Source organism: Balaenoptera ricei, chromosome 8 (assembly GCF_028023285.1).
Source record: "Balaenoptera ricei isolate mBalRic1 chromosome 8, mBalRic1.hap2, whole genome shotgun sequence".
Lineage (NCBI taxonomy): Eukaryota > Metazoa > Chordata > Mammalia > Artiodactyla > Balaenopteridae > Balaenoptera > Balaenoptera ricei.
This window is the reverse complement of record NC_082646.1, coordinates 62,844,554-62,870,867: the sequence shown is the minus strand read 5'-3', so window position 1 is coordinate 62,870,867 and position 26,314 is coordinate 62,844,554. Positions and strand designations below refer to the sequence as shown.

Genomic DNA, 26,314 nt, shown 5'->3' with positions numbered 1-26,314 from the left:
GCTAAAATTTTGGAACAGAAGCTATAGAGTGTGTCTGTCTGCACATTTATGTATATCTATGGATGCACGTTATATATATGTGATTTTTTTCTTTCTCTACCTCTGGATGGAAATGCCAAAATTAATTTCTAAAAGAGATCTATTTAATTGGTTTAAAAATAAATAGTTATGAATTAAGTATTCCTAAAACTCAGAAATACAGTAACTAACTCAAATGTTTTTCGAGTTCACATGATCCGGGGTAATCTCTGGTAAATAAAAACTGGTTAAATTAAAATAGGTATGTCTTTAGAGTTACCAGCATTAAATAAAATGCAGATTGGGACCTCCCTGGTGGTCCAGTGGTTAAGACTCCACACTTCCACTGCAGGGGGTGAGGGTTTGATCCCTGGTTGGGGAACTAAGATCCCACATGACACACGGTAAGTAAGTAAAGTAAGTAAGTTAAGTAAAGTAAGTAAGTAAGTAAATAAATAAATAAATAATAAATATAAAAATACAGAATAAATAAATAAATATAAATAAATAAATAAAATGCAGATAAGCAACTTTTATTCTCCCTGGGCTTACTAGTCAAATAAATTCATGTTATCTCCATTACAAAATTTGTCAGCAAGAAAGGTAGTTTTGGATGACGGCTGACTTGTGTCTAATGAAGTTTTTGTGGGTAGTCTAAACATAATTGTTGGAAGATAGATAAATGTAAGTGGGATAAGAGTCTTTAGGTGAACTTTACTGCAATAATTATGTGTTATGGTATGTCTACTTAAAAACAGTTTCCCAAATCTTTGGTAACTTCCACCCTGAAAATTTTGCTAAGTTAAATTAAATGATGGGAATTCATTGAATGTCTAGATCATTTCCAAATATGATAAAATACTGAAATAGGAATTGCTCAACAAGTCTAAGTTTACCTAATTTTGACCTCCTATTACAGAGGAAATGGTATTTTCTTCTATTAGTAAGCATGTCCTGTGCCACATTGTAAAACTGTACTATGAAGAAATGTATGTTTCTAGAAATTATGAAATGTATTCATAAATTTGCCAATCTAAAGAATGCTTATTTAACAGACAGTTCAGTTCACAAGTGCTTACTTTTTTTTTTTTTTTTTTTGGCCGCACCGCACAGCTTGAGGGATCACAGTTCCCCAAGGGCCACAGCAGTGAAAGTGCCAAATCCTAACCAGTAGACCACCAGGGAACTCCCCACACATGTGCTTACTTCTTAGTGTTCATTAGAAATTAAGGTTTCTAAAGATTAAGAATTCTAATTAATATACGTAATTAAAGCTACTAGAAATAATAAGGTAAACAACTCTGTATGCAAGGAAAGTAGGATTTTTTTTTTGGCTTAGAGAAGGTATGAGGTATGGAGATGCACTTTTGTTAAGGGAAAAGAAAGTAAATTTTTCCTAAAGTAAAACTGGTTATTTCAGAATGGAAAAGAGGAAAATAAAGGATGAAATGGTATAGAAAGTTGGGAAGAAAGAGAAAGGAACAGAGAATTTTACCTTGTGGGGTCAAGTTGGCTAAAATGGAATTGTTACTATAAGGGTTTTTTTTTAAACATAGGCTTTAGTATCAGTGGTATGCTTATGTATTTTCTTTCATCTGCTAAAAGGACAAAGTTATCTTGGAGCATTGATCTACTCCTCATAAGAGATTACAAAAGGTTTTTCTTTACCTTTTAAGTAATCTGGCTAGGAATCAAAGATGTTGTGTTTTACCAAAATAATTTCCTCTGCTTCATGTTATCTTAATCAGGTGTTTGATTACTAAGAAAACTGAGTCTTCTGAATATTATGAGAACTCACAACTATGGGACCTTCTGTATTTGCCTTTTAAATCTTTTGTCACTTTGGTTAAGTAGATAATTAAGTATTGTTTCATAATGATCTGTGAAGTTATTTAGTTAAGTGTCCAAAAGCTTTTGATATTTTGGACAAACTTCCCCAAATCAAATTCTAAGTGAAGTCTTTTTGACCTGGGAGTAACTTTGGGATTTTCTAGAGGTCTAAGGAAAACGGGATTCATAAAACTGCTAACAAAAGATCAAGATCAAGAATTAATTACATAGGGACTTCCCTGGTGGCGCAGTGGTTAAGAATCCGCCTGCCAATGCAGGGGACACGGGTTCGAGCCCTGCTCTGGGAAGATCCCACATGCCGCGGAGCAACTAAGCCTGTGCACCACAACTACTGAGCCTGCGCTCTAGAGCCCGCGAGCCACAACTACCGAGCCTGTGTGTCAGAACTACTGAAGCCTGCGTGCCTAGAGCCTGTGCTCCACAACAAGAGAAGCCACCCCAATGAGAAGCCCGTGCACTGCAACGAACAGTGGCCCCCACTCGCCACAACTAGAGAAAGCCTGCGTACAGCAACAAAGACCCAATGCAGCCAAATAAATTAATTAATTAATTTTAAAAAAAGAATTACATAGGATTGAATGAACTGCTGAGGATAATTATAATTTTTTAATGCCTTTTGCTTGAAACATTGTTGGTTCTTTAATCTTTTGTTTTCCAGATTTAAGGAAACTTTTTCTCTTAAGCTAACTATGACTTATAGTAATTTGGTAAAGTATATCTTTGTGAACAAAGATGAAACAATTACTTTTCCTTCCTACCTGATCCCTCCAGAATTTGGAAACTCCCATTGAGTATTCTTATTTTCATGGCAATATAGTTATTTGCATAAGGGCAACAAGAATCTGTTCTCCTTGTGACAGGACAAAATTGGAAATGTTGATTATATCACCAAGGTTTTTGACAGGAATATCATATTTGAGAGAGACATACACAGACTCAGGTATGGCCAGATGGCTTTAAGGAAATAAGTTGACTTTATAGAGCCAACAAGCCCCTTGGAAAAATCACCCTGGTACCTTGCTTACAGGGTTTCAGCAGCATTATAAGATTACTTCCTGGAAGGCCCAGGAACCTCAGGATATTTTGGGAACCTCAAGAAGAGAGAGGAATTCACCCAATTTTACAGGTATTGCAGGCAAAGTCTGATGGTAAATTCTAGGCTTGGTTTCCTAGCCACAAGAGGCATTTAAAAATTCAATCTGGAGATTCCTTATGAAAAGTTCCAGCAAGGCAGACTTAAAAGAGCCTATATGATCAATCACTATTCTTGCTGCACCTGTGTAAATAATCAGGCCACATTTAATGAGACTAGACTTATTTTGCAAACAAATTAGCCTTACTTTGATTATCTCTGATAGAAATGGGAGTGAGTATAGAGAGAAAAAAATTATGTTTCAATGGAAAACTATTGTATACCTTGGAGACATCAGATTCTAGTCCTGTTAATTGTCTTTGGCGTTTTGTTTTGTACCTTTCAACTGGACTGGATGCTGCATTCTTCTTGTTTCCTCCAATATCTGGCTATAACTCTCCAGACTAATGTTTCCAATTTTTCTCCCACCCTCTGACTTGGAATCATTAAGAACAAAAACCACCCTTTTCCCAAAGCTATGCAGGCTGAAGTGGGACAACTTGATGTAAACTTCAGAGAGATCTCCACGACAGCTCATGTATGGACAATCTTCATGACTGTTGCTATGTGGGCCACTAAGAAAAATCACCAGAGACATTCAAACTGCAAACCAGGAAAATCTATCAGATTGCCATTGTCTGCCCTCATTCCATCTGAAAATGCCTCAAGCCTGACATCTAGAAATCTTCTTGACTGCTGCCTTCAGAACTCAGAAACTTGGATTATAATATGCTCCAGTCATGAATCTTTTTTGTTTGCTTGTTTCTTCTGTTTCCCTAGAAATGCCTCTTATTAAATACCTGATCCAAGGGAATTCCCTGACAGTCCAGTGGTTAGGACTTGGAGCTTTTACCGCAGAGGGCCTGGGTTCAATCCCTGGTCAGGGAACTAAGATCCCACAAGCGTTGAAGGCAAAAAAAAGTTTAAACAATTAAATAAACAAATACCTGATCCAAATACCTGCATCATGTAGGCCTACCTTGGGGAACCCACCTGCATCACTGCTTCCAAAAATGGGATATAACCCTTTAACTGACCTATTCTCAGGACTAAAAGACTGGTTCAATGAGATATAGAGCAATCTCCCAACTCAGGACAGGTTCAATGCTACTCATACCAGATGGCCCAAGATGTTAAAGTATTCCACAATCTTACCAAATCTTTGAACAGATTCCCAGCCCCCCACCTCCCCCAGAGATAAATGATCTACTTTCAAGACTGGACTTTTCAAGTTTGATACAATGGCTATGGACTGAATTTCAGACTATTGCCTGTATAATTATTATCAGATTTGCTACTGTAACCTTATTTAGATGTGCAATTTCTGGTTACAATGTACCCTACCCCGACTTTTAGCCAATCAGTTACCCAGCCAGTTAATGTCCTCACCATTGATTCTCATGCCTCTGCATCACAGGGTAGATTGCATTGTAAACCCTGACAGGTTGTTGGATTTTTTTGTTTTTTTATAATGCAAGTGCCTGACTTAAGTTTTGATTGCCTATGTATCCACTTCAAAGATGACTATCTCTTGGGCAGGGGGAGCAAATAATTTTTAATTTCCTTCCTTCCTTCCGTTCTTTCCAAATACACCAAAGGATCATGCAATGCTGCTAGCATTGGATGCAATCCTGGGCCACAAGTTTGCACACTCTTTTGCAACTGGTCCTGTGATGGCTGAACCTTTCATCTCACCTCTACTGTTTACTATGATCCCAGTGTTATCTTCAAAATAAAGAAACATGCCATCTTTTCTCTGGTAAGACTTTTGTTGTCAAATTACCGCTGCTGGATGTACTTTCTTTCTGAACTCTGGTTTGCCTTTCTTTTTTAAGTACTTTTTTTTTTTTTGGCTATGCCACGAGGCACGTGGGATCTTAGTTCCCCTACCAGGGATGGAACCCATGCCCCCTGCACTGTAACTGCAGAGTCTTAACCACTGGACCACCAGGGAAGTCTGCTAGTTTGCCTTTCTTGACAGTGGCCCTCACCATGTCACCCATACCAGCAGTAGAAAGTCTATTCAGTTGTCCCTTGATCCCCTTCACAGAGATGATAAAAAGATTTTGGCTCCTGTGTTCAAAGACGGCTATCTAGAATAAACACATTGCCAGCCACTAGACAAAAAGCCAGGCCACCTCCCTGCATTGAGGTTCCTTTGTTTTAGCAATGTTGGTTGAATTTGATAACTGTTTGGGCCGCTTGTTTTTTCTCTTTCCATGCTTTAAATTTCTGTCCTTATGTTTTAAATTCACCAATAAAGAGTGAGCGCGCGAAAACCTTGGTCCCCACCCTTGATCCCAATAAAAGCAGAACCCCAGGCTCACACATGCTTTCTCTCTCTCTCCCCATGACCTCGCTGTGTGGCCCCAGGTGCTGTGTGACTTCCAGGTCCTGTAAGTAAAAAACCTTTGTTTTTTCAAAGTTTCCCAATGGCTGTTGCTGAAGGGTGCCTTGCAATCATAATAAGAACCACGAGGGCCAATCCAACCACATCATTGCTTGACAGGCTGAGACCGGCACAAAACACCCCCCCATATCCACAGGGCTCTCTTTTCCTCATTTCACTGTGGTCTCTGCCCAAATATCACCTCCCCTTTCCCTGCTTTAATTTTTTTAAAAGCACCATCACCAACTATCTGTTTTCTCTACCCTCCTCTCCTCCTATTAGAATGTCAGTTTCATGAGAGCAGGGATTTTGTCTGGTTCACTGTTGTAGCCCCAACACCTAGAACAGCCCAGCACATAGTAGTCACTCGATTAATCTTGAATTGATTCGTTGAATAAATCCCCACTGCCACCCTGCTGGTCCGAGGCACCATCACCCCAGCCCTGGACTCCTGAAGCAGCTCCCTAACTAGTCCACCTGGCTCACGCCCATGCCCACACTCAACCCCTTCTGCACACACCAGCCAAGGGGATCTTTCAAAACTGCCAACTGAATTCACTCCCTAGCTTAAACTCTGCAATGATCAAATAATTTGATAATTCCTCGAACTGATGAGATTTTGTGGAAATAGTCACTCTTACTGGTATGAGTGCACACCGGAGAGCAATGTGATAATATCTCTCAAAGTAAATAATATATGTACCTTTTGTCCCAACAATTCCATATCTAGGAATTTATCCTCTAGATAGGTTCTTTTTTTTTCTTCATTGTTTTATAGGATTTAAAAAAATTTGTAAATTGTGGTAAAATATACATAACAAAAAATTTACCATTTCAGCCATATTCATGTGTACAGTTCACCTGCATTAAGTACATTCATATTTCTGTGAAACAACCACTACCATCCATCTACAGAACCTTTTCATCTTCTCAAACTGAAACTCCATACCCATTCCCCTCTCCCCAGCCTTCTGCCAACTACCATTCTACTTCCTGTCTCTATGAATTTGACTACTCCAGGTACCTCATATAAGTGGAGCCATACGATATGTGTCCTTTTACAACTGGCTTATTTCACTTAGCATAATGTCTTCAAGTTTCTTCCATGTTGTAGCATGTGTCAGAATTTTCTTCCTTTTTAAGGCTAAATTCCATTTTTTAATTCCATTGTGTGTATAGACCACATTTTGTTTATCTATTCATCTGTTGATGGACCCTTGGGTTGCTTCCACCTCTTGGCTATTGTGGAATAGTGCTGCCATGAAAATGAGCATACAAATATCTATTTGAGTGCCTGCCTTCAATCTTTTGGGTATATGCCCAGAAGTAGAATTGCTGGATCATATGGTACTATATTTAATTTTTTAAGGAACCACCATACTGCTTTCACAGCAGCTGCACCATTTTGAATTCCCACTCCTCTACATAGATTCTTACGTACAAGGATGGATAGATATGCAAGGACACTCACTGCAGCACTGACTGAAATAGTAGAAGCCACTTAAAGTCAATAAAGTTATTTACATTAATAGAATCACATAGCTCTATATACACTGATAAGGAACCATCTGTAGCACATCCTGTTAAATGAACAAAGCAAAGTGCAAGGGAATTGGGGGTAATCTTACTTCTAGGGATTGGTGCCAATGTATCCTGTTGCAAGATTGGTCCATTCACTCTCCACAGTAGCCTGGTCTCCCTAGGGGCTGAGTACACCTAGATGCTGGACTCAGGGCTGACCATCTGTTCTTGGATGTGATGAAAAGGCATTCTGTTCCTGTCATAATCTTTGATCATCTGCGATAGAAAGCCTTTGAGAGCAGTCATGCAAAATGTAGGCTCCAGGTCAAAGCAAAAGGTAAAAAAACAATAGCTATAGTTTTAGGTGTCACAAATCACTGTACCTTTCATCTAGGGGCTGCTGAGAACCAAGAACACTGATAAAAGACATTCAGGAGAATTGGATGAAGGTTGGTCTTGGCATTCACCAGGGACTATAGTAGAGTATTTAGCACCACTGGCAAATCAGTCAGACCTGGCCTTGGCCATGATCATGGAAGCTGGGATTGGAGGGTGTGAATTTCAAAGAAGATATGATTCTACAGGCTCACTGGTTGAGGACACACCACCCTCTCTTTGGACCCTGTGGGTGGGGTGGGGTAGGTCTTAACACTATTTGTAAAAGTACAGAGATGGGAATAACATGACTTTGGTTACTGGAATAATTATGGGGGGTGGGGGAAGACCCCAGATCTGTGATCAGCCTCCATAGAAAAATTTGCTCAGAAACATTGTCAGGATTGAGGAAGCCCTGAGGAGCCAGTATTATCTATGAAATCTCCTGTTCACTACCTCACAAGGACAAATCAGAAAGTAATTGAGGCAGTGACGATTTCTTGAATAATTCTTCAGTCCACTGTCTTAAAAGCATTGTACAGAATATTCAAAGAGGATAAATAGAAATGTGAATATCATAACGACTAAGATTTGTAACTGGTTGGATTTAAAGATTAGTGTGATAATCTGGTTTCCCTCAGAATCTTATTTTAGTAAGAATAACTGGGGAATTCCCTGGTGGTCCAGTGGTTAGGACTCTGCGATTCCACTGCAGGGGGCATGGGTTCGATCCCTGGCCAGGGAGCTAAGACCCCGCAAGCCCCACAGTGTGGAAAAAAAAAAAAAAGAATAACTGCTATGTGACTGTATTAGGGTTATAGTTATAAGCCAAATTATTTGAGACCCTAAAAAAGGCAATACTATCACAGTGTTACCAGTTATCTATTGCCGCATAACCATCTCATAACTATGTGGTTTATTGTTGCAGGCAAAACTGGATGTTAAAATAAGTGGATTAAAGTATGATGAAGATATTTACATTGTGTCAAAGTCTCTTCCCACCAAATACTGATTACTCACAAAGGGAAACTAATAACTATATGGTAGAAAAACCACCTTAACCAAATGATTACCAGCATCCTGTATAACATCATGTATCCCTTGATATGATGCAGTGCGAAAGGACATTACTCCTCTGATTTTCTTGCCAAAAATATATAATCTCTAACTATGAGAAAATATCAGACAAACCTAAAGTGAGGGACATTCTATAAAATAACTGACCAGTACTCTTCAAAAGTGTCAGTCATAAAAGACAAAGACAGTTTGAGGAACTGTCATAGATTGGAGGAGAATAAAGGGACAGGACAATTAAATGCCATCTGGATTCATAGATTGATTGGATCCTGGACCAGAGAAGGGACATTGGTGCAAAAACTGGCAAAGATGAAATAAAGTTTATAAATGAATTAATAGAATTGAATCAAAGCCAATTTCCTGATTTCTTATGATTGTACTCTGGTTATATTTCAACATTTGGGGAAACTGGATGAAAAGTATACAGGAGCTGTACTACTTCTGCAATTTTTCTGTAAGTCAAAGATTATTACAAAATATAAAGATTAAAAAATAAAATACGCTTAGTGGTTTACAATAATAGCTATTTTATAATATTTCAAGATTTTGTGAGCCAGGAATTTGGGCAAGACTCAGCAGGATAATCCTTCTGCTCCACGTTGCAGTGACTGGGGTCACTTGGTGGTATTCAGCTTGTGTCTGAGCTGGCCCTGAGCATCCAAGATGATTTTGTTCATGTGCTTGGCACTTGGGCAAGAATTGCTGGAAGGCAGGCCTCAACTGAGGCCCCCTCCTCTCTATGTAGTCCCTGGGCTTCTCAATGTGGCCTCTCCTGCAGGGTGGTCAGTCTTCTTACATGGTGTCTCTGGGATCTAAGAGCTAGTATTCCAAAATACAGGAAGTAGAAGCTGCCACTCCCTGTCTTGGTCAATTTGGGCTGCTGTAACAGAATACCATAGATTGGGGGGCTTAAACAACCAAAATTTATTTCTCACAGTTCTTATAACAGACAAGAACAAACCTGACTCCATGTCAGATCTCTTCCTTTAGCTCGAACCCTTGCGCTCTATTGCCCATGCTTATTCATGCTGGCTCTGCACCTTTGTAAAGAACGTTGCCTATAGCCTGAAATATACATGACAGCCCATTCTGGAGGCTCTGACCTTTAAAGGTATAACACTTTTCCCTTCATATAGAGATAAAAAGTTGCAGAACAGGGACTTCCCTGGTGGTCCAGTGGTTAAGACTCTGGCACTCCCAATGCAGGGGGCCCGGGTCAGATCCCGGGTCAAGGAACTAGATCCCACATGCCGCAACTCTAGATCCTGGGTGCCACAACAAAGATCTCACACGTGGCGATGAAGATCCCACGTGCCGCAACTAAGACCCGGTGCAGCCAAATAAATAAATAAATATTTTTTTTAAAAAAAGTTGCAGAACAAAAAATAGCAATTGCTGGTTAGAACTTCATGCTTTCACTGCCAAGGGTGCGGGTTCAATCCCTGGTAGGGGAACTAACATCCTGTAAGCTGCATGGTATGGCAAAAAAATAAATAAATGAATTAATTTAGAAAAGAAAATAACCATTGCCTTGTTGCAGGTTTATAGGAACATTGTGAGCAGACTTTGGACAGCTGCAAGAACTAAGGATTCCTGAACCAAGAAGTCTGCAACAACCTGCCGTACTCTCCACCCCCTTTTAGTATAAAAGAAGCCTGAATTCAAACTCGGGTAAGATGGTTCTTTGGGACATTAGTCCACCATCTTAGCCTGCCAGTTTTCCATGTAAAGTTGCTACTCCTTGCCCCAAAAACTCATCTCTCAATTTATTGTCCTGTCATGTGGCAAGCAGTACAAGCTTGGACTTGGTAATATTCTGAAGCCTGGGAGTCTGAGATCAGGGTGCCGGCACAGCCAGTTCTAGTGAGGACCATCTTCTGGGTTGCAGACTGCTGACTTCTTAATGTATCCAGACATGGTAGAGAGCAGAATGAGGCAAGTTCTCTCATGATTCTTATAAGGGCACTAATCCCATCTAATACTAATCACCTCCTCTAACCCTAATCAGGTCCCAAAGGTCCCACCTCCTAATACCATCACATGGGAGATAGACGGTTTCAACATAGGAATTTTGGAGAGACACAAACATGCAGTCCATAACAGTCCCTTACGGCCTGGAGCTAGACACCAGCAGAGTGTCACTTTCACCATATAATATTGGTCAGAGCAGTCACAGAGCCTGTCTACATTCAAGTGAAGGGGACACAGACCTCACTTCTCAATAGTCAAAGAATTTGTTCCTTTTTTTTAACCCATCACACATGGGAAAGAGATTAGATTAATCATAACCCTTGGTTCTTGGCATACTTTTTTTTTCTTTTGGCTGCGCCACGTGGCTTGTAAGATCTTAGTTCCCCAACCAGGAATTGAACCTGCACCGTTGGCAGTGAGAGTGCCAAGTCTTAACCACTGGACCACCAGGGAGTTTCTCCAGCATACTCTCATCATTGATGCAGGCATGGACTGCCTTTATATATTTATTTGTGTATTTGCTTAGCTTTTTTCAAAAAGGCAAAGGAAAGCTTATGTTTCTCCTTTTTGTGTCATTTATGATTTGTATACCTGCTTGATAATATAACTAGAAAGAACTTCTAAGCTTATCTCTGGTTGGAATGGGGTGACACGACACTCTTATTTCTAAAATATATTTCCCTTATTTGCATTATTTGGCAAAACTTAGCAGAACTAAAAAAATAACTGTACAGTCTAAGAGGTTTCTGGAGAGGCTCGAACTTCCCTGGCGGCCCAGTGGTTAAGACTCTGCGCTTCCACTGCAGAGGGCCTGGGTTTGATCCCTGGTCAGGGAACAAAGATCCCGCATGCCGCTCATGGCACGGCCAAAAAAAAAAAAAGAGAGAGAGAGAGAGGCTCTAAAGATTGTTCTAAAAAGTAAACACAGGCTGTGGTTTCTCAGCTAAATTTCCTGTAGGTAAGGTAGGAAAATAAAACATTTGATCTGGAGATGGTATTACAGTGAAAACGCATGGGCTTTGCAATTAAACCCACTTGGGTTGAATCCTGACTCCTCTACTTTCTAGCTGTTTGGGAATTCAGCTAGTTCCCAGAGCCTCAATTTCCTCATCCTTATGCTGGGAATAATGTCAACTTTGCAGGGTGTTGTGAGGATTACAAGACACAACAGTGAAAGTAAAGCATCTATTATTCTAATTGGTATAAAGTAGTTCTCAGTATATGACTACTAGTGTGATTATGTACATTAATGTTTAGTAGGCTACAAATAATACTTTCAAACTGCTCCTAAGAGAAGGAAGACAGATAGACATACACGTCCCTATTTAGAAACTGAAGATACGAAGACCAGGAACACACTGAAGATCACAGGCTGGTACAATGGAAGGAGGACCGGGTACTGCTGACTGTGGTCCAGCACTCAGCACTGATGGAGCCCTGGGCAGGCAGATGGGGCAAGGTGAGCACCTCATAACTGGACACTGACCTTGTCACCTCAGACTTACCTGCAGCAGGACCATGTACTGAGAACAGGACTGAAACCACAGACCCTGCCCGCTGGAGAGGCATTCTACTAGCTGAGTAAGTGATGACAGGATTTGGAGGTTTTCCCAAATCATAATGGGAAAATATCCATATACATTACTAAAAAAAAACCCAGAGCAGTACCATTTGTCTTCCTAAGTGAGGTAGCAGTTTTACTGTCTGCAATAATGTTTGAGAAATGAAGACTGAGAATCAAGCACTTTTAGCTTGCAAAAGTGAACTTTTCCTTCTTAACTTTTTGTTATAATGGTTAATGAAAGGATTTTTTGCCACAGAGAGCATTTGAATTAATTTCAGACAGTACAAAGCACAAAGAAGTAACTTGAAGGTTATGCTATCAAATGTGACAATAATACTCTAGTGTATAAGTGTGGATAATTTGATTTCACGAGGTTTTTGCTTCTTTTGTGAAAAGCATAAATGTATAGTAAAAGTATCCAAAAGTGGAAAGCATAGAACAGTATGCCATCATTTGTGCATAAAAATGGGATATGTGTGGCAAAAATGCATAGAATTTCTCTGGCAGTATACCCAGGGAACTAGGACTATTGGTAGCCTCATGTTTATACTTTTGTAAACATATGTATAGCATCCATAACTGATATGTAGCATTGTTTACATTGTTAATCATGTTACTCAAATTTACATAAATAGTATCAAATCAGATGCATCATTCTGTACCTTATTTTTCCATTCAACCTTTTGTATATTTATATAAATATACATAAATATATGTATATTTCAATAAGGTATATGTATATTCATATGGTTCAAAAATCAAAACAGCATAGAAAGGTTTACAGAGGAAAGTCTCATCCCTAAGCCGTGCCCTCTCCCCAAGCAACCACTTAAAACAATTTTTTTTTGTACCTTTCCATAATTCTCTTTCTTTCTTCCTTCCTTTCTTTACTTTTTTTTTTTTTTGGCTGTGCTGTGCATCTTGCAGGATCTCAGTTCCCCAACCAGGGACTGAACCCGGGCCATGGCAGTGAAAGCCCGGGATCCTAACCACTAGGCCACGAGGGAACTCCCTCCAAAATTTTCTTATGCAAACACAAATATTCTCCCTCCTCCTTTTTTACACAAAAGATTGCATTCTATTGTCACCTTTCTGCACCTTTCTCTTTTTTTAAAATTGAAGTATAGTTGATATACAATATTATATGTTACAGGTGTACAATATAGTGATTCACAATTTTTAAAGGTTATACTCCATTTATAGCTATTATAAAATATTGGCGATATTTCCTATGCCGTACAATATATCCCTGTAGCTTATTTCACACATAAAAGTTTGTACCTCTTAAGCCCCTACCCCAATGTTGCCCCTCCCCCCTTCTCTCTCCTCACTGGTAACCACTAGCTTGTTTTCTATATCTGTGAGTCTGTTTCTTTTTTGTTATATTCACTAGTTTGTTGTATTTTTTATTTTATTTAAAAAAAATTGTTTTTTGGCTGTGCCCTGAGGTATGTGGGATGTGGGATCTTAGTTCCCCAACCAGGGACCGAACCCTTGCCCCCTGCAGTGTAAGCGTGGAGTCTTAACCACTGGACTGCCAGGGAATTCCCTGTTGTATTTTTTAGATTCCACATATAAGTGATATCATACAGTATTTGTCCTTCTCTGACTTATTTCACTCAGCATAATACCCTTCAAGTCCATCCATGTTGTTACAAATGGCAAAATTTCATTCTTTTTTATGGCTGAGTTGTATTCCAGTGTGTGTGTGTGTGCGTGCGTGTGTGCGTACACATCTTCTTTATCCACTCATTTGTTGATGAACACTAAGGCTGCTTCCATATCTTGGCAATTGTAAACAATGCTGCTATGAACATTGGGGTGCATGTATCTTTTTAAATTAGTGTTTTTGTTTTTTTGGATATACATGCAGGAGTGGAATTGATGGGTCATATGGTAGTTCTATTTTTAGTTTTTTGAGACACATCCATACAGTTTTCCACAGGGGCCACACCAATTTACGTTCCCACCAACAGTGTATGAGGGTTCCCTTTTCACCACATCCTCACCAACGTTTGTTATTTGTGTTCTTTTTGATGATAGCCATCCTGACAAGTGTGAGGTGACATCTCACTGTGGTTCTGATTTGCATCTTCCTGGTGATTAACGATGTTGAGCATCTTTTCATGTGACTGTTGGCCATCTGCATGTTTTCTTTGAAAAAATATCTATTGAGGTCTTTGCCCATTTTTAAGTCAGGTTGTTTGTTGTTTTGGTGTCCAGTTGTAGGAGATGTTTATATATTTTGGGTATTAAATCCTTATCGGCCATATCATTTGCAAATCTCTTCTCCCATTCAGTAGGTTGTCTTTTTTTTTTTTTTCTGGCGGCACTACACAGCTTTCGGGATCTTAGTTCCCCAACCAGGGATGGAACCCATGCCCCCTGCAATGGAAGCGCAAAGTCCTAAACCACTGGACTGCCAGGGAATTCCCTCAGTAGGTTCTCTTTTCGTTTTGCTGATGGCTTCCGTTGCTGTGAAAAAGCTTTTAAATATAATTAGGTCCCATTTGTTTATTTTTGCTTTTATTTCCTTTGCTTTAGGAGACAGATCCAAAAAAATACTGCTGCGATTTATGTCAGAGTGTTACGCCTATGTTTTCGTCTAGGAATTTTATGGTTTCCAGTCTTACATTTAGGTCTTTAATCCTTTTTTTTTTTTTTTTTTTTTTTTTTTTTATTTTTAGAAATTTCATGTAATGTCTGAAACATTTATATTAACATATTTCCATACATATTTCCATACAAATACAAATATAAGATTTTTAGAAATTTCATGTAATGTCTGAAACATTTATATTAACATGTTTCCATACAAATAACCCAATGAAAGTTTAGTATTAGTTGTTTTGTTTGTTTTTTTATACTGCAGGTTCTTATTAGGCATCAGTTTTATACACATCAGTGTATACATGTCAATCCCAATCGCCCAATTCAGCACACCACCATCCCCACCCCACCGCAGTTTTCCCCCCTTGGTGTCCATATGTCCATTCTCTACATCTGTGTCTCAACTTCTGCCCTGCAAACTGGCTCATCTGTACCATTTTTCTAGGTTCCGCATACATGCATTAATATACGATATTTGTTTTTCTCTTTCTGACTTACTTCACTCTGTATGACAGTCTCTAGATCCATCCACGTCTCAACAAATGACTCAATTTCGTTCCTTTTTATGGCTGAGTAATATTCCATTGTATATATGTACCACATCTTCTTTATCCATTTGTCTGTTGATGGGCATTTAGGTTGCTTCCATGACCTGGCTATTGTAAATAGTGCTGCAATGAACATTCGGGTGCATGTGTCTTTTTGAATTACGGTTTTCTCTGGGTATATGCCCAGTAGTGGGATTGCTGGGTCATATGGTAATTCTATTTTTAGTTTTTTAAGGAACCTCCATATTGTTCTCCATAGTGGCTGTATCAATTTACATTCCCACCAACAGTGCAAGAGGGTTCCCTTTTCACCACACCCTCTCCAGCATTTGTTGTTTGTAGATTTTCTGATGATGCCCATTCTAACAGGAGTGAGGTGATACCTCATTGTAGTTTTGATTTGCATTTCTCTAATAATTAGTGATGTTGAGCATCTTTTCATGTGCTTCGTGGCCATCTGTATGTCTTCTTTGGAGAAATGTCTATTTAGGTCTTCTGCCCATTTTTGGATTGGGGTGTTTGTTTCTTTGATATTGAGCTGAATGAGCTGTTTATATATTTTGGAGATTAATCCTTTGTCCGTTGATTCATTTGCAAATATTTTCTCCCATTCTGAGGGTTGTCTTTTCGTCTTGTTTATGGTTTCCTTTGCTGTGCAAAAGCTTTGAAGTTTCATTAGGTCCCACTTGTTTATTTTTGTTTTTATTTCCATTACTCTAGGAGGTGGATCAAAAAAGATCTTGCTGTGATTTATGTCAAAGAGTGTTCTTCCTATGTTTTCCTCTAAGAGTTTTATAGTGTCCAGTCTTATATTTAGGTCTCTAATCCATTTTGAGTTTATTTTTGTGTATGGTGTTAGGGAGTATTCTAATTTCATTCTTTTACATGTAGCTGTCCAGTTTTCCCAGCACCACTTATTGAAGAGACTGTCTTTTCTCCATTGTATATCTTTGCCTCCTTTGTCATAGATTAGTTGACCATAGGTGTGTGGGTTAATCTCTGGGCTTTCTATCTTGTTCCATTGATCTATGTTTCTGTTTTTGTGCCAGTACCATATTGTCTTGATTACTGTAGCTTTGTAGTATAGTCTGAAGTCAGGGAGTCTGATTCCTCCAGCTCCATTTTTTTGCCTCAAGACTGCTTTGCCTATTCGGGGTCTTTTGTGTCTCCATACAAATTTTAAGATGATTTGTTCTAGCTCCGTAAAAAATGCCATTGGTAATTTGATAGGGATTGCATTGAATCTGTAGATTGCTTTGGGTAGTATACTCATTTTCACAATGTTGATTCTTCCAATCCAAGAACATGGTATATCTCTCCATCTGTTGGTATCATCTTTAATTTCTTTCATCAGTGTCTTATAGTTTTCTGCATACAGGTCTTTTGTCTCCCTAGGTAGGTTTATTCCTAGGTATTTTATTCTTTTTGTTGCAATGGTAAATGGGAGTGTTTCCATAATTTCTCTTTCAGATTTTTCATCATTAGTGTATAGGAATGCAAGAGATTTCTGTGCATTAATTTTGTATCCTGCAACTTTACCATATTCATTAATTAGCTCTAGCAGTTTTCTGGTGGCAGTTTTAGGATTCTCTATGTATAGTATCATGTCATCCGCAAACAGTGACAGTTTTACTTCTTCTTTTCCAATTTGTATTCCTTTTATTTCTTTTTCTTCTCTGATTGCCGTGGCTAGGACTTCCAAAACTATGTTGAATAATAGTGGTGAGAGTGGACATCCTTGTCTCGTTCCTGATCTTAGAGGAAATGCTTTCAGTTTTTCACCATTGAGAATGATGTTTGCTGTGGGTTTGTCATATATGGCCTTTATTATGTTGAGGTAGGTTCCCTCTATGCCCACTTTCTGGAGAGTTTTTATCAGAAATGGGTGTTGAATTTTGTCAAAAGCTTTTTCTGCATCTATTGAGATGATCATATGGTTTTTATTCTTCAATTTGTTAATATGGTGTATCACATTGATTGATTTGCGTATATTGAAGAATCCTTGCATCCCTGGGATAAATCCCACTTGATCGTGGTGTATGATCCTTTTAATGTGTTGTTGGATTCTGTTTGCTAGTATTTTGTTGAGGATTTTTGCATCTATATTCATCAGTGATATTGGTCTGTAATTTTCTTTTTTTGTAGTGTCTTTGTCTGGTTTTGGTATCAGGGTGATGGTGGCCTCATAGAATGAGTTTGGGAGTGTTCCTTCCTCTGCAATTTTTTGGAAGAGTTTGAGAAGGATGGGTGTTAGCTCTTCTCTAAATGTTTGATAGAATTCACCTGTGAAGCCATCTGGTCCTGGACTTTTGTTTGTTGGAAGATTTTTAATCACAGTTTCAATTTCATTACTTGTGATTGGTCTGTTCATATTTTCTATTTCTTCCTGGTTCAGTCTTGGAAGGTTATACCTTTCTAAGAATTTGTCCATTTCTTCCAGGTTGTCCATTTTATTGGCATAAAGTTGCTTGTAGTAGTCTCTTAGGATGCTTTGTATTTCTGCAGTGTCTGTTGTAACTTCTCCTTTTTCATTTCTGATTTTATTGATTTGAGTCCTCTCCCTCTTTTTCTTGATGAGTCTGGCTAATGGCTTATCAATTTTGTTTATCTTCTCAAAGAACCAACTTTTAGTTTTATTGATCTTTGCTATTGTTTTCTTTGTTTCTATTTCATTTATTTCTGCTCTGATCTTTATGATTTCTTTCCTTCTGCTAACTTTGGGTTTTGTTTGTTCTTCTTTCTCTAGTTTCTTGAGGTGTAAGGTTAGATTGTTTACTTGAGCTTTTTCTTGTTTCTTTAGGTAGGCTTGTATAGCTATAAACTTCCCTCTTAGAACTGCTTTTGCTGCATCCCATAGGTTTTGGGTCGTCGTGTTTTCATTGTCATTTGTCTCTAGGTATTTTTTGATTTCCTCTTTGATTTCTTCAGTGATCTCTTGGTTATTTAGTAACGTATTGTTTAGCCTCCATGTGTTTGTCCTTTTTACGTTTTTTTCCCTGTAATTCATTTCTAATCTCATAGCGTTGTGGTCAGAAAAGATGCTTGATATGATTTCAATTTTCTTAAATTTACTGAGGCTTGATTTGTGACCCAAGATGTGATCTATCTTGGAGAATGTTCCGTGCGCACTTGAGAAGAACGTGTAATCTGCTGTTTTTGGATGGAATGTCCGATATATATCAATTAAATCTATCTGGTCTATTGTGTCATTTAAAGCTTCTGTTTCCTTATTTATTTTCATTTTGGATGATCTGTCCATTGGTGTAAGTGAGGTGTTAAAGTCCCCCACTATTATTGTGTTACTGTCGATTTCCTCTTTTATAGCTGTTAGCAGTTGCCTTATGTATTGAGGTGCTCCTATGTTGGGTGCATATATATTTATAATTGTTATATCTTCTTCTTGGATTGATCCCTGGATCATTATGTAGTGTCCTTCCTTGTCTCTTGTAACATTCTTTAATTTAAAGTCTATTTTATCTGATATGAGTATAGCTACTCCAGCTTTCTTTTGATTTCCATTTGCATGGAATATCTTTTTCCATCCCATCACTTTCAGTCTGTATGTGTCCCTAGGTCTAAAGTGGGTCTCTTGTAGACAGCATATATATGGGTCTTGTTTTTGTATCCATTCAGCCAGTCTATGTCTTTTGGTTGGGGCATTTAATCCATTCACGTTTAAGGTAATTATCGATATGTATGTTCCTATGACCATTTTCTTAATTGTTTTGGGTTTGTTTTTGTAGGTCCTTTTCTTCTCTTGTGTTTCCCACTTAGAGAAGTTCCTTTAGCATTTGTTGTAGAGCTGGTTTGGTGGTGCTGAATTCTCTTAGCTTTTGCTTGTCTGTAAAGCTTTTGATTTCTCCATCAAATCTAAATGAGATCCTTGCCGGGTAGAGTAATCTTGGTTGTAGGTTCTTCCCTTTCATCACTTTAAGTATATCATGCCACTCCCTTCTGGCTTGCAGAGTTTCTGCTGAGAAATCAGCTGTTAACCTTATGGGAGTTCCCTTGTATGTTATTTGTCGTTTTTCCCTTGCTGCTTTCAATAATTTTTCTTTGTCTTTAATTTTTGCCACTTTGATTACTATGTGTCTCGGCGTGTTTCTCCTTGGGTTTATCCTGTATGGGACTCTCTGCGCTTCCTGGACTTGGGTGGCTATTTCCTTTCCCATGTTAGGGAAGTTTTCGACTATAATCTCTTCAAATATTTTCTCTGGTCCTTTCTCTCTCTCTTCTCCTTCTGGGACCCCTATAATGCGAATGTTGTTGCGTTTAATGTTGTCCCAGAGGTCTCTTAGGCTGTCTTCATTTCTTTTCATTCTTTTTTCTTTAGTCTGTTCCGCAGCAGTGAATTCCATCATTCTGTCTTCCAGGTCACTTATCCGTTCTTCTGCCTCAGTTATTCTGCTATTGATTCCTTCTAGTGTAGTTTTCATTTCAGTTATTGTATTGGTCATCTCTGTTTGTTTGTTCTTTAATTCTTCTAGGTCTTTGTTAATCATTTCTTGCATCTTCTCAATCTTTGCCTCCATTCTTATTCCAAGGTCCTGGATCATCTTCACTATCATTATTCTGAATTCTTTTTCTGGAAGGTTGCCTATCTCCACTTCATTTAGTTGTTTTTCTGGGGTTTTTTCTTGTTCCTTCATCTGGTACATAGCCCTCTGCCTTTTCATCTTCTCTATCTTTCTGTAACTGTGGTTTTTGGTCCACAGGCTGCAGGATTATAGTTTTTCTTGCTTCTGTTGTCTGCCCTCTGGTGGTTGAGGCTATCTAAGAGGCTTGATGGGAGGCTCTGGTGGTGGGTAGAGCTGACTGTTGCTGTCAGGTCTTTAATCCTTTTTGCATTTATTTTTGTATATAGTGTTAGAGAATGTTCTAACTTCATTCTTTTTCATGTAACTGTCCAGTTTTCCCAGCACCACTTATTGAAGAGACTGTCTTTTCTCCATTGTATGCTCTTGACTCCTTTGTTGTAGTTTAATTGACCATAAGTGTACACACCTTTCTTCTTTCACTTAACAATATACTTGGAAAGTTTTCCATATTTGTACATCAAGAGCTTTCTCATTCTTTTTCACCAGGTTAAATCTCATTGCGTGTATGTACCATCATTTGTTTAACTGGCCCCTAACTGAAAGACCATTGAGCTGTTTCCTAGACAAAGCCTCCAGCCTTCCTTGACAGAGCAGCTGATCAAGCAGTCAGGATGGGCTTATAAAAAAGTGTGGGGAGGTGGGGAGACACTCTACCATCCCAGGTGAACTGAGGGCAGAGGTAAGGGCAGCACAGGGAGGAAAGGCAGGAGGGGAGAGGCAAGGTGGGAGCTCCCCGGTGCCCTGGGAGGCTGGTTTCTCTCAGGCTTTTCCTCTGGTGCCCCACCACCCACTACTCTGTCTCAGTTTCTTCTCCACATTCCCCTTACCTCTTGGCCTTCCCCCAGGTCTAGGCCTGACTCTGCCCGGGAAACTTCCCAAGACCCGTCCGCGGGGGTTGGAGAGGGTTGCCGAGGTGTAAGGACCTGGGGTTTATTTAGCTCTCTGGGCCTGCAGTCTCACTGGCTTTCCACATAGCCCTGCCCCTACTCCCAGCTCCCCTGGCACATGGTCCAGGACCTTAAGCAAGAACTGAATGGCTCAGTGGCCTTCATCTGGCCCCGGGTCAGCTTTCCTGTCTGCCCCACTGGCAATCTCTGGGCACCTAAACCTAGACTGCTTTGGGCTAGTGGGAATGGGCTGAGGAAGCAGAAGCAGAGCCTGTCTGGCGCCCCTCCTCTCACTCCCCAACCCCATCAGCAGATCATGCCCTGTGGTTCCTCTTATGCGGGACTCTCTGATTGTGGGTGAAATACTGGCTGGCAAAATCCGGAAGGGGATGTCTGGAGAGGGGTGGTGGCTCCCTCCACGTCACAGAGCAAGCTAGTGTTAAAATGTCCTCAGGCGGGGGTGGATTCCTACCTCTCCAGGCTGTTCATCGCTTGGCTCATCTGTGCTGTGGGGTAAGCTGGGTGGGGAGGCCAGAAGATCTGGGCTGGCGGGGGAGACAGGAAATCTGACCAAGAGTCTCACGGTGGCTTTCTGGCAGAAGTGGGTGGACATGGCCTGGCAGAAGTGGGTGGACATGGCCTGGCGGATGACACAGTTGCTGCTTCTGGCTTTGGTGGCTGCTGCATGGGGTGCCCAGTCCGGGACTCCACAGGCCAGGACAGACCTGCTCAACGTCTGCATGAACGCCAAGCACCACAAGACAAAGCCAGGCCCTGAGGACAAGCTACATGACCAGGTGAGGATGGAGTGGCGTCTGGGGTAGGGGAGAGGGCTGACCCCAAAAAGGGGAGAAGTTAGGGAGATGGGAAGATCAGCTTTGGCAGGTGATGGAGGCAGCAGGGTGGCTGAGGTGATCCTGGTGGACCTCTCTCAGGAGGCCACTAGAACACTGGGGTGACTATTTATCTAGCACCCTCTATGGGCCAAGTGTTTTCCTCACACCTTGTCGTGAATATGTCCAAAAGGCCTCCTTGGTAGGTGGATGGTGGTCTCTACTTATACAAATGAGGAAATAGGCCCACAGAGGGCACAGGTACATGTGGGAACTGAGAAGCCAGTCATTAGCAGGTGCCGGGAGAGGGACTGGTGGAACCTTTCCCAACCTCATTATGTGCCAGCCCACGGAACTCAAAGTCAAGGTAGAAGAGACACGTCCCTCATGGTCACGACGTGACAAATAACTACAAACAGGCCAGGTCCCCAACCCCCATTAGGTCCTGAAGAGACAGTGACAAATCAGATATGCTGGGAAGACTTCCAAGTAAAGGGACCATTGGCCTTGGCCTTGGAGGATGAACAAGAGTTTTCCAGGAAGACAAAGAAGGAAAAGGCAGCCTAGCAGAGGACAGCATGTACACGGGTTGGAGGGTGACAGCACAAGCGGTGGCAAGTCTAGTGTGGCCAGAGCCAAGGATACTGCTGCACACAGAGAAGGGGAGGTGAGGCCTGAGTTCCCATTTCATAGGGAAGGCTCCTGAAGCAGCTCAGAGAATCTGAGCTTGAAGTTGAACTCCAGGCTCATGAGAGATGCCGATATCTCATTCCTTCCGGTCACCCCCTCTGCTCCCTACAAGGCTTCACACTGCTGGAGGGCTGGGGTGTTCCCAGGGAAAGACTGGCATGGACTGCTTCCAGGGGCTCCAGGTGAAAAGAGGGAAGTCCAGCAGCCCATTACCTCTGAGTCATTTCCAGCAGTTCGTTTGCTCTGTGTGTGTGTGCATGTGTGTGTAGTAAAATATCCATAACATAAAATTTGCTGTTTAAGCATTTCTAAGTGTACAGCTCTGTAGCATTAGGTAGATTCACATTGTTGTGCAAACATCACCACCATCCATCTCCAGAACTTTTTCATCTTCCCAAACTGAAAGTCCATACCCATCACTGCATTTTTAGAACTTTTAAAGTTATTTTTAGGAATTTTTTTTTTTTTTTTTTGCCTCACCGCGCGGCTTGTAGGATCTTAGTTCCCTGACCAGGGATCAAACCTGGGCCCTCGGCAGTGAAAGCGCAGGGTCCTAACCACTGGACCGCCAGGGAATTCCCAGAACTTTTTAAGTTCTAAAGGTTGCTTTAAAGAACGCTAAGCAGCACTTCCTCTTTGCCAAGAAATGATGCAGACACCGACCTTGGAGGGAGTCAGGTGATTGTAATTCGGAGGGATGTAGGCTATATGGTAGTGGCTGGTTTTGCTGAGTCTCTAGCATAGGCCAGGAAGTGCTTTTCATTATATTTAATTTAGTCAATTAATTTATTTATTGGCCGTGTAGCACAGCTTGCAGGACCTTAGTTCCCCGACCAGGGATTGAACCCACATCCTTGGCAGTGAAAGCGCGGAGTCCTAACCACTGGACCGTCAGGGAATTCCCCGCTTTTCATTATATTAACTAACTCTTTTGGAGGCAGAAACCCCTGACCCTGGCTGGCAGGTCAGGGATGAGGTGCATTGGGTCTTGCAGGGCGACCAAGAGTTGGGCACCTAAGGAACTGCATGCACGAAGCTGGGGAGGCCTGGAAGCAGGTTCTGCAGCAGCAGCCCTGGGCGTGGGCTGGGTTATTGGAGAGGGGTTGGTTTGGATCCACCCTCAGGGATTTTCCTTAGTTTCTCCTGAATGCCCAGACCTGTCACATCTCCCTTCTCACTTGAGCCTGGATGCTAGAGTTCATCTCAGACATTTTAAGCAATTGGCTCATGATCGCTCAGCTCTTGACTCCCAGCCTCCAGCAATTTCTAAAGAGAAATCTCCACCACTTCTACCATCTTACTTGCCTTGAATTCACCCTTCTAGGATTGCCTCCCATGTTTAGTCAGGCCCATGTTCAGGCCTATGTGTGGTCACTGCCGCTCTGTGCCCCGCTGCTTTTAAGACCTACCAGGAGTCCCCTCGCCTGGGGTTCCAGACCCTGAGAGAGCCAGACTGGCCCCCTTCCCCTCCACGCCTCACCACAGCCCGAGACCAGGCTCCTCTCTCTCCTCTCTGTCCTGAGGTAAAACCTTAACCTTACCATCCACAAGGGGTGCAGCTTACTTAAGCTCTGTAAAAATCGGAGTAATGATCTTTTACTCCATAACTGGGTTACTGAGAAGATAAAGTGCAAAAGCCTCAGGGACTTTGCGTCTGCTATTTTCAGTGCCCCCAGTGTTCTCTGTCTCCCCCCTCCCCACCCCTAACTAAAACCATAAGCGCAAGGAGGGCAGAGATTTGATCTATTTTGTTCATTACAGTATTCGCAGCACCCAGCACAGTGCCTGCTCTCAATTCATACTGTCTCAGTGCAAAATGAGCAATCTAAATAACCCAGATAACGTGAAATAACTTTGTAAACTGCTTAGAGATGTACAAATAATAATTGCTCCCCCAGACGATGGTTCCCCAGGTCTCCCACATCCCCTGTGTTACTTTCTGTTAAAAGTCAATACTACTATTGCCTCTACCCCACCATGAGGGCTCCTCAAGGCCAGGCTTAGAGACAGCCTCTCCAGCGAGGGCTCCTCTGGGTGACCCACCCGAGGCAGAGGAACCAGAATCTGGAGGAGATGGCCATGGTGGGTCAAGGACTTAGTCCCATGTCTTCCCCTCCCAGTGCAGTCCCTGGAAGAAGAACGCCTGCTGCTCCGTCAACACCAGCCAAGAAGCCCATAAGGATATTTCCTACCTGTACAGATTCAACTGGGATCACTGTGGCAAGATGGAGCCCGCCTGCAAGCGCCACTTTATTCAGGACACCTGCCTCTACGAGTGCTCACCTAACCTGGGGCCCTGGATCCAGCAGGTATGGGCACCATCCCCACAGACATGAACCTCAGCAGAGGGCAGGGCCCACAGGCCACTTGCAGGGAGGGCGCGGTCCAGGAATTCTGGACTGAGGGCGGAAGAGGCACCGCCCCCTCCCCCAGCCCTGGACCCCATCAAGGCTGTAGCAGCTGAGATCCCTGGCTGAATCGAGCCCTCCCTTCCCCCCGCTCCCCCCAGGTGAACCAGAGCTGGCGCAAAGAGCGGGTCCTGAACGTGCCCCTCTGCAAAGAGGACTGTCAGATCTGGTGGGAAGACTGCCGCACCTCCTACACCTGCAAGACCAACTGGCACAAGGGCTGGAACTGGACCTCAGGTGACGGCCTGGGTGGGGGCGGGGGGGAGGGAGGGGTTTGGAGGTGGAGGGGGGGTGTGGAACGAGTATATGGAGATTTGAGGCTGTGGGGCTGGTGGAACAAGAGATGGTTCTGGACCCAGTGGCTACAGGTCTTCCATCCTCCCCATAGGGTATAACCAGTGCCCAGTGAGAGCTGCCTGCCACCGCTTTGACTTCTACTTCCCCACGCCTGCTGCTCTGTGCAATGAAATCTGGAGTCACTCCTTCAAAGTCAGCAACTACAGCCGGGGCAGCGGCCGCTGCATCCAGATGTGGTTCGACCCGGCCCAGGGCAACCCCAATGAGGGGGTGGCGAAGTTCTATGCTGAGACCACAAATTCTGGGGCCATGCCCCAGGGGACTGGACCTCTCCTCCTCAACCTCACCCAGATACTGCAACGCTGGGTCCTTGGCTAAGCTGTTTCCACTGCTGACACCTGGATACCTTCCTTGCCTGCACCCAACCTCAGCTCAGCCCAGCTCCAGTCTCTCAGATGAGGAGGACTCACAATACCCTGGTCATTGGTTCCTGATCCAAGGTCCTGTGGGGATCCTCTGACAGCCTATTCTAATAGATATATCTATGTGTGTCCTGTGCCTTATAAATAATTTGGGGATGAGTGGGTTGGGGGTGGGGGCATGCCTCATTGCTTCATCATTCCTCTTGAGAGGCCCAAAGCGGGACTGGGACTAGCTTGAAGTTCGGCAGCAAGTAGGGGGTAGAAGTTGATCCCTTAGCCTGGGGCTCTTACTTCTGCACCAGCCTTCCCCCTCATGCCCCCTCCTATACCACAAGGGAACAAGGGAATTGGTAGAGGGAAGCTGGGGAGAGATTGGCAGATAAGTTACCAGGCTCCTGAAAGTTTCTTTCCCTTTCCTTCCCTTACTAGATGTGGGCTGGGATGGAGATATCAGTGGGCAGATCCCCATGATGAACACTTGCACTGTCTCCATTTTTTAAAAATGACAATTCTACAATGAAAAATCATGCACATAGTAGAATGCTATAGCACTGAATTCCAGAAGAGGGATTGCTGGGTCAAGGAGTATTTGGATTTATAATTTTGATAGTTACAATTTTACAGGGGTTATATCAATGTGGCCCCCACTAGCCTTGTTTCCCCACAATCTGGTCAACACAGTGTAGCGTTAAACTTTGAATTTCCTGCTAAGCTGATTTTCTTCTAAACTGATAGGTGGGATAAAGGGCATCTCAGTGGAGTTTTCACTTGCCATGTTTCTTACCATGAGAACACAGTTTTTGAGATCTTTCCATATTGATCTACAAAGATCTAATTCATTCTTTTCCATTGCTGGGCAATATTCAGTTCTATGTATAGATCACATTTAATTCAGTCACCTACTGATGGATATCTGAGGCAGGGAGGTTCTTTTATGGCCTTGACATTTTTACAAAGCATGGGCCAGTTATTTTGTAGAATAACTCTCATTTTGGGTTTATCTGTTTCATCATCAGATTGAGGTTCTGAATTTTTGACACAAGTATCCCAAAAGCAATACCGTGTCCTCTTGGTGCATCATGATGGGGGGCACATGGTGTTGGGTTTGCCCATTCCTGACGAT

The 26,314-nt window shown here is 41.8% G+C and overlaps 2 protein-coding genes across 3 annotated transcripts in view; one reads left to right on the top strand and one right to left on the bottom strand.

Annotated features, from left to right (window-relative positions):
- Positions 1-26,314, bottom strand: part of ANAPC15 (anaphase promoting complex subunit 15) — a 75,931-nt gene that overhangs the window by 19,722 nt on the left and 29,895 nt on the right. The gene's annotated exons all lie outside the window — the stretch shown is intronic.
- LOC132369803 (folate receptor alpha) lies at positions 21,006-25,201 on the top strand. Its single transcript, XM_059929486.1, has 5 exons — positions 21,006-21,054; positions 21,141-21,338; positions 24,185-24,373; positions 24,574-24,709; positions 24,861-25,201. The coding sequence occupies exons 2-5, from the start codon at positions 21,153-21,155 to the stop codon at positions 25,145-25,147; spliced, it is 798 nt and encodes a 265-aa protein (XP_059785469.1). The 5' UTR covers positions 21,006-21,054; positions 21,141-21,152; the 3' UTR covers positions 25,148-25,201.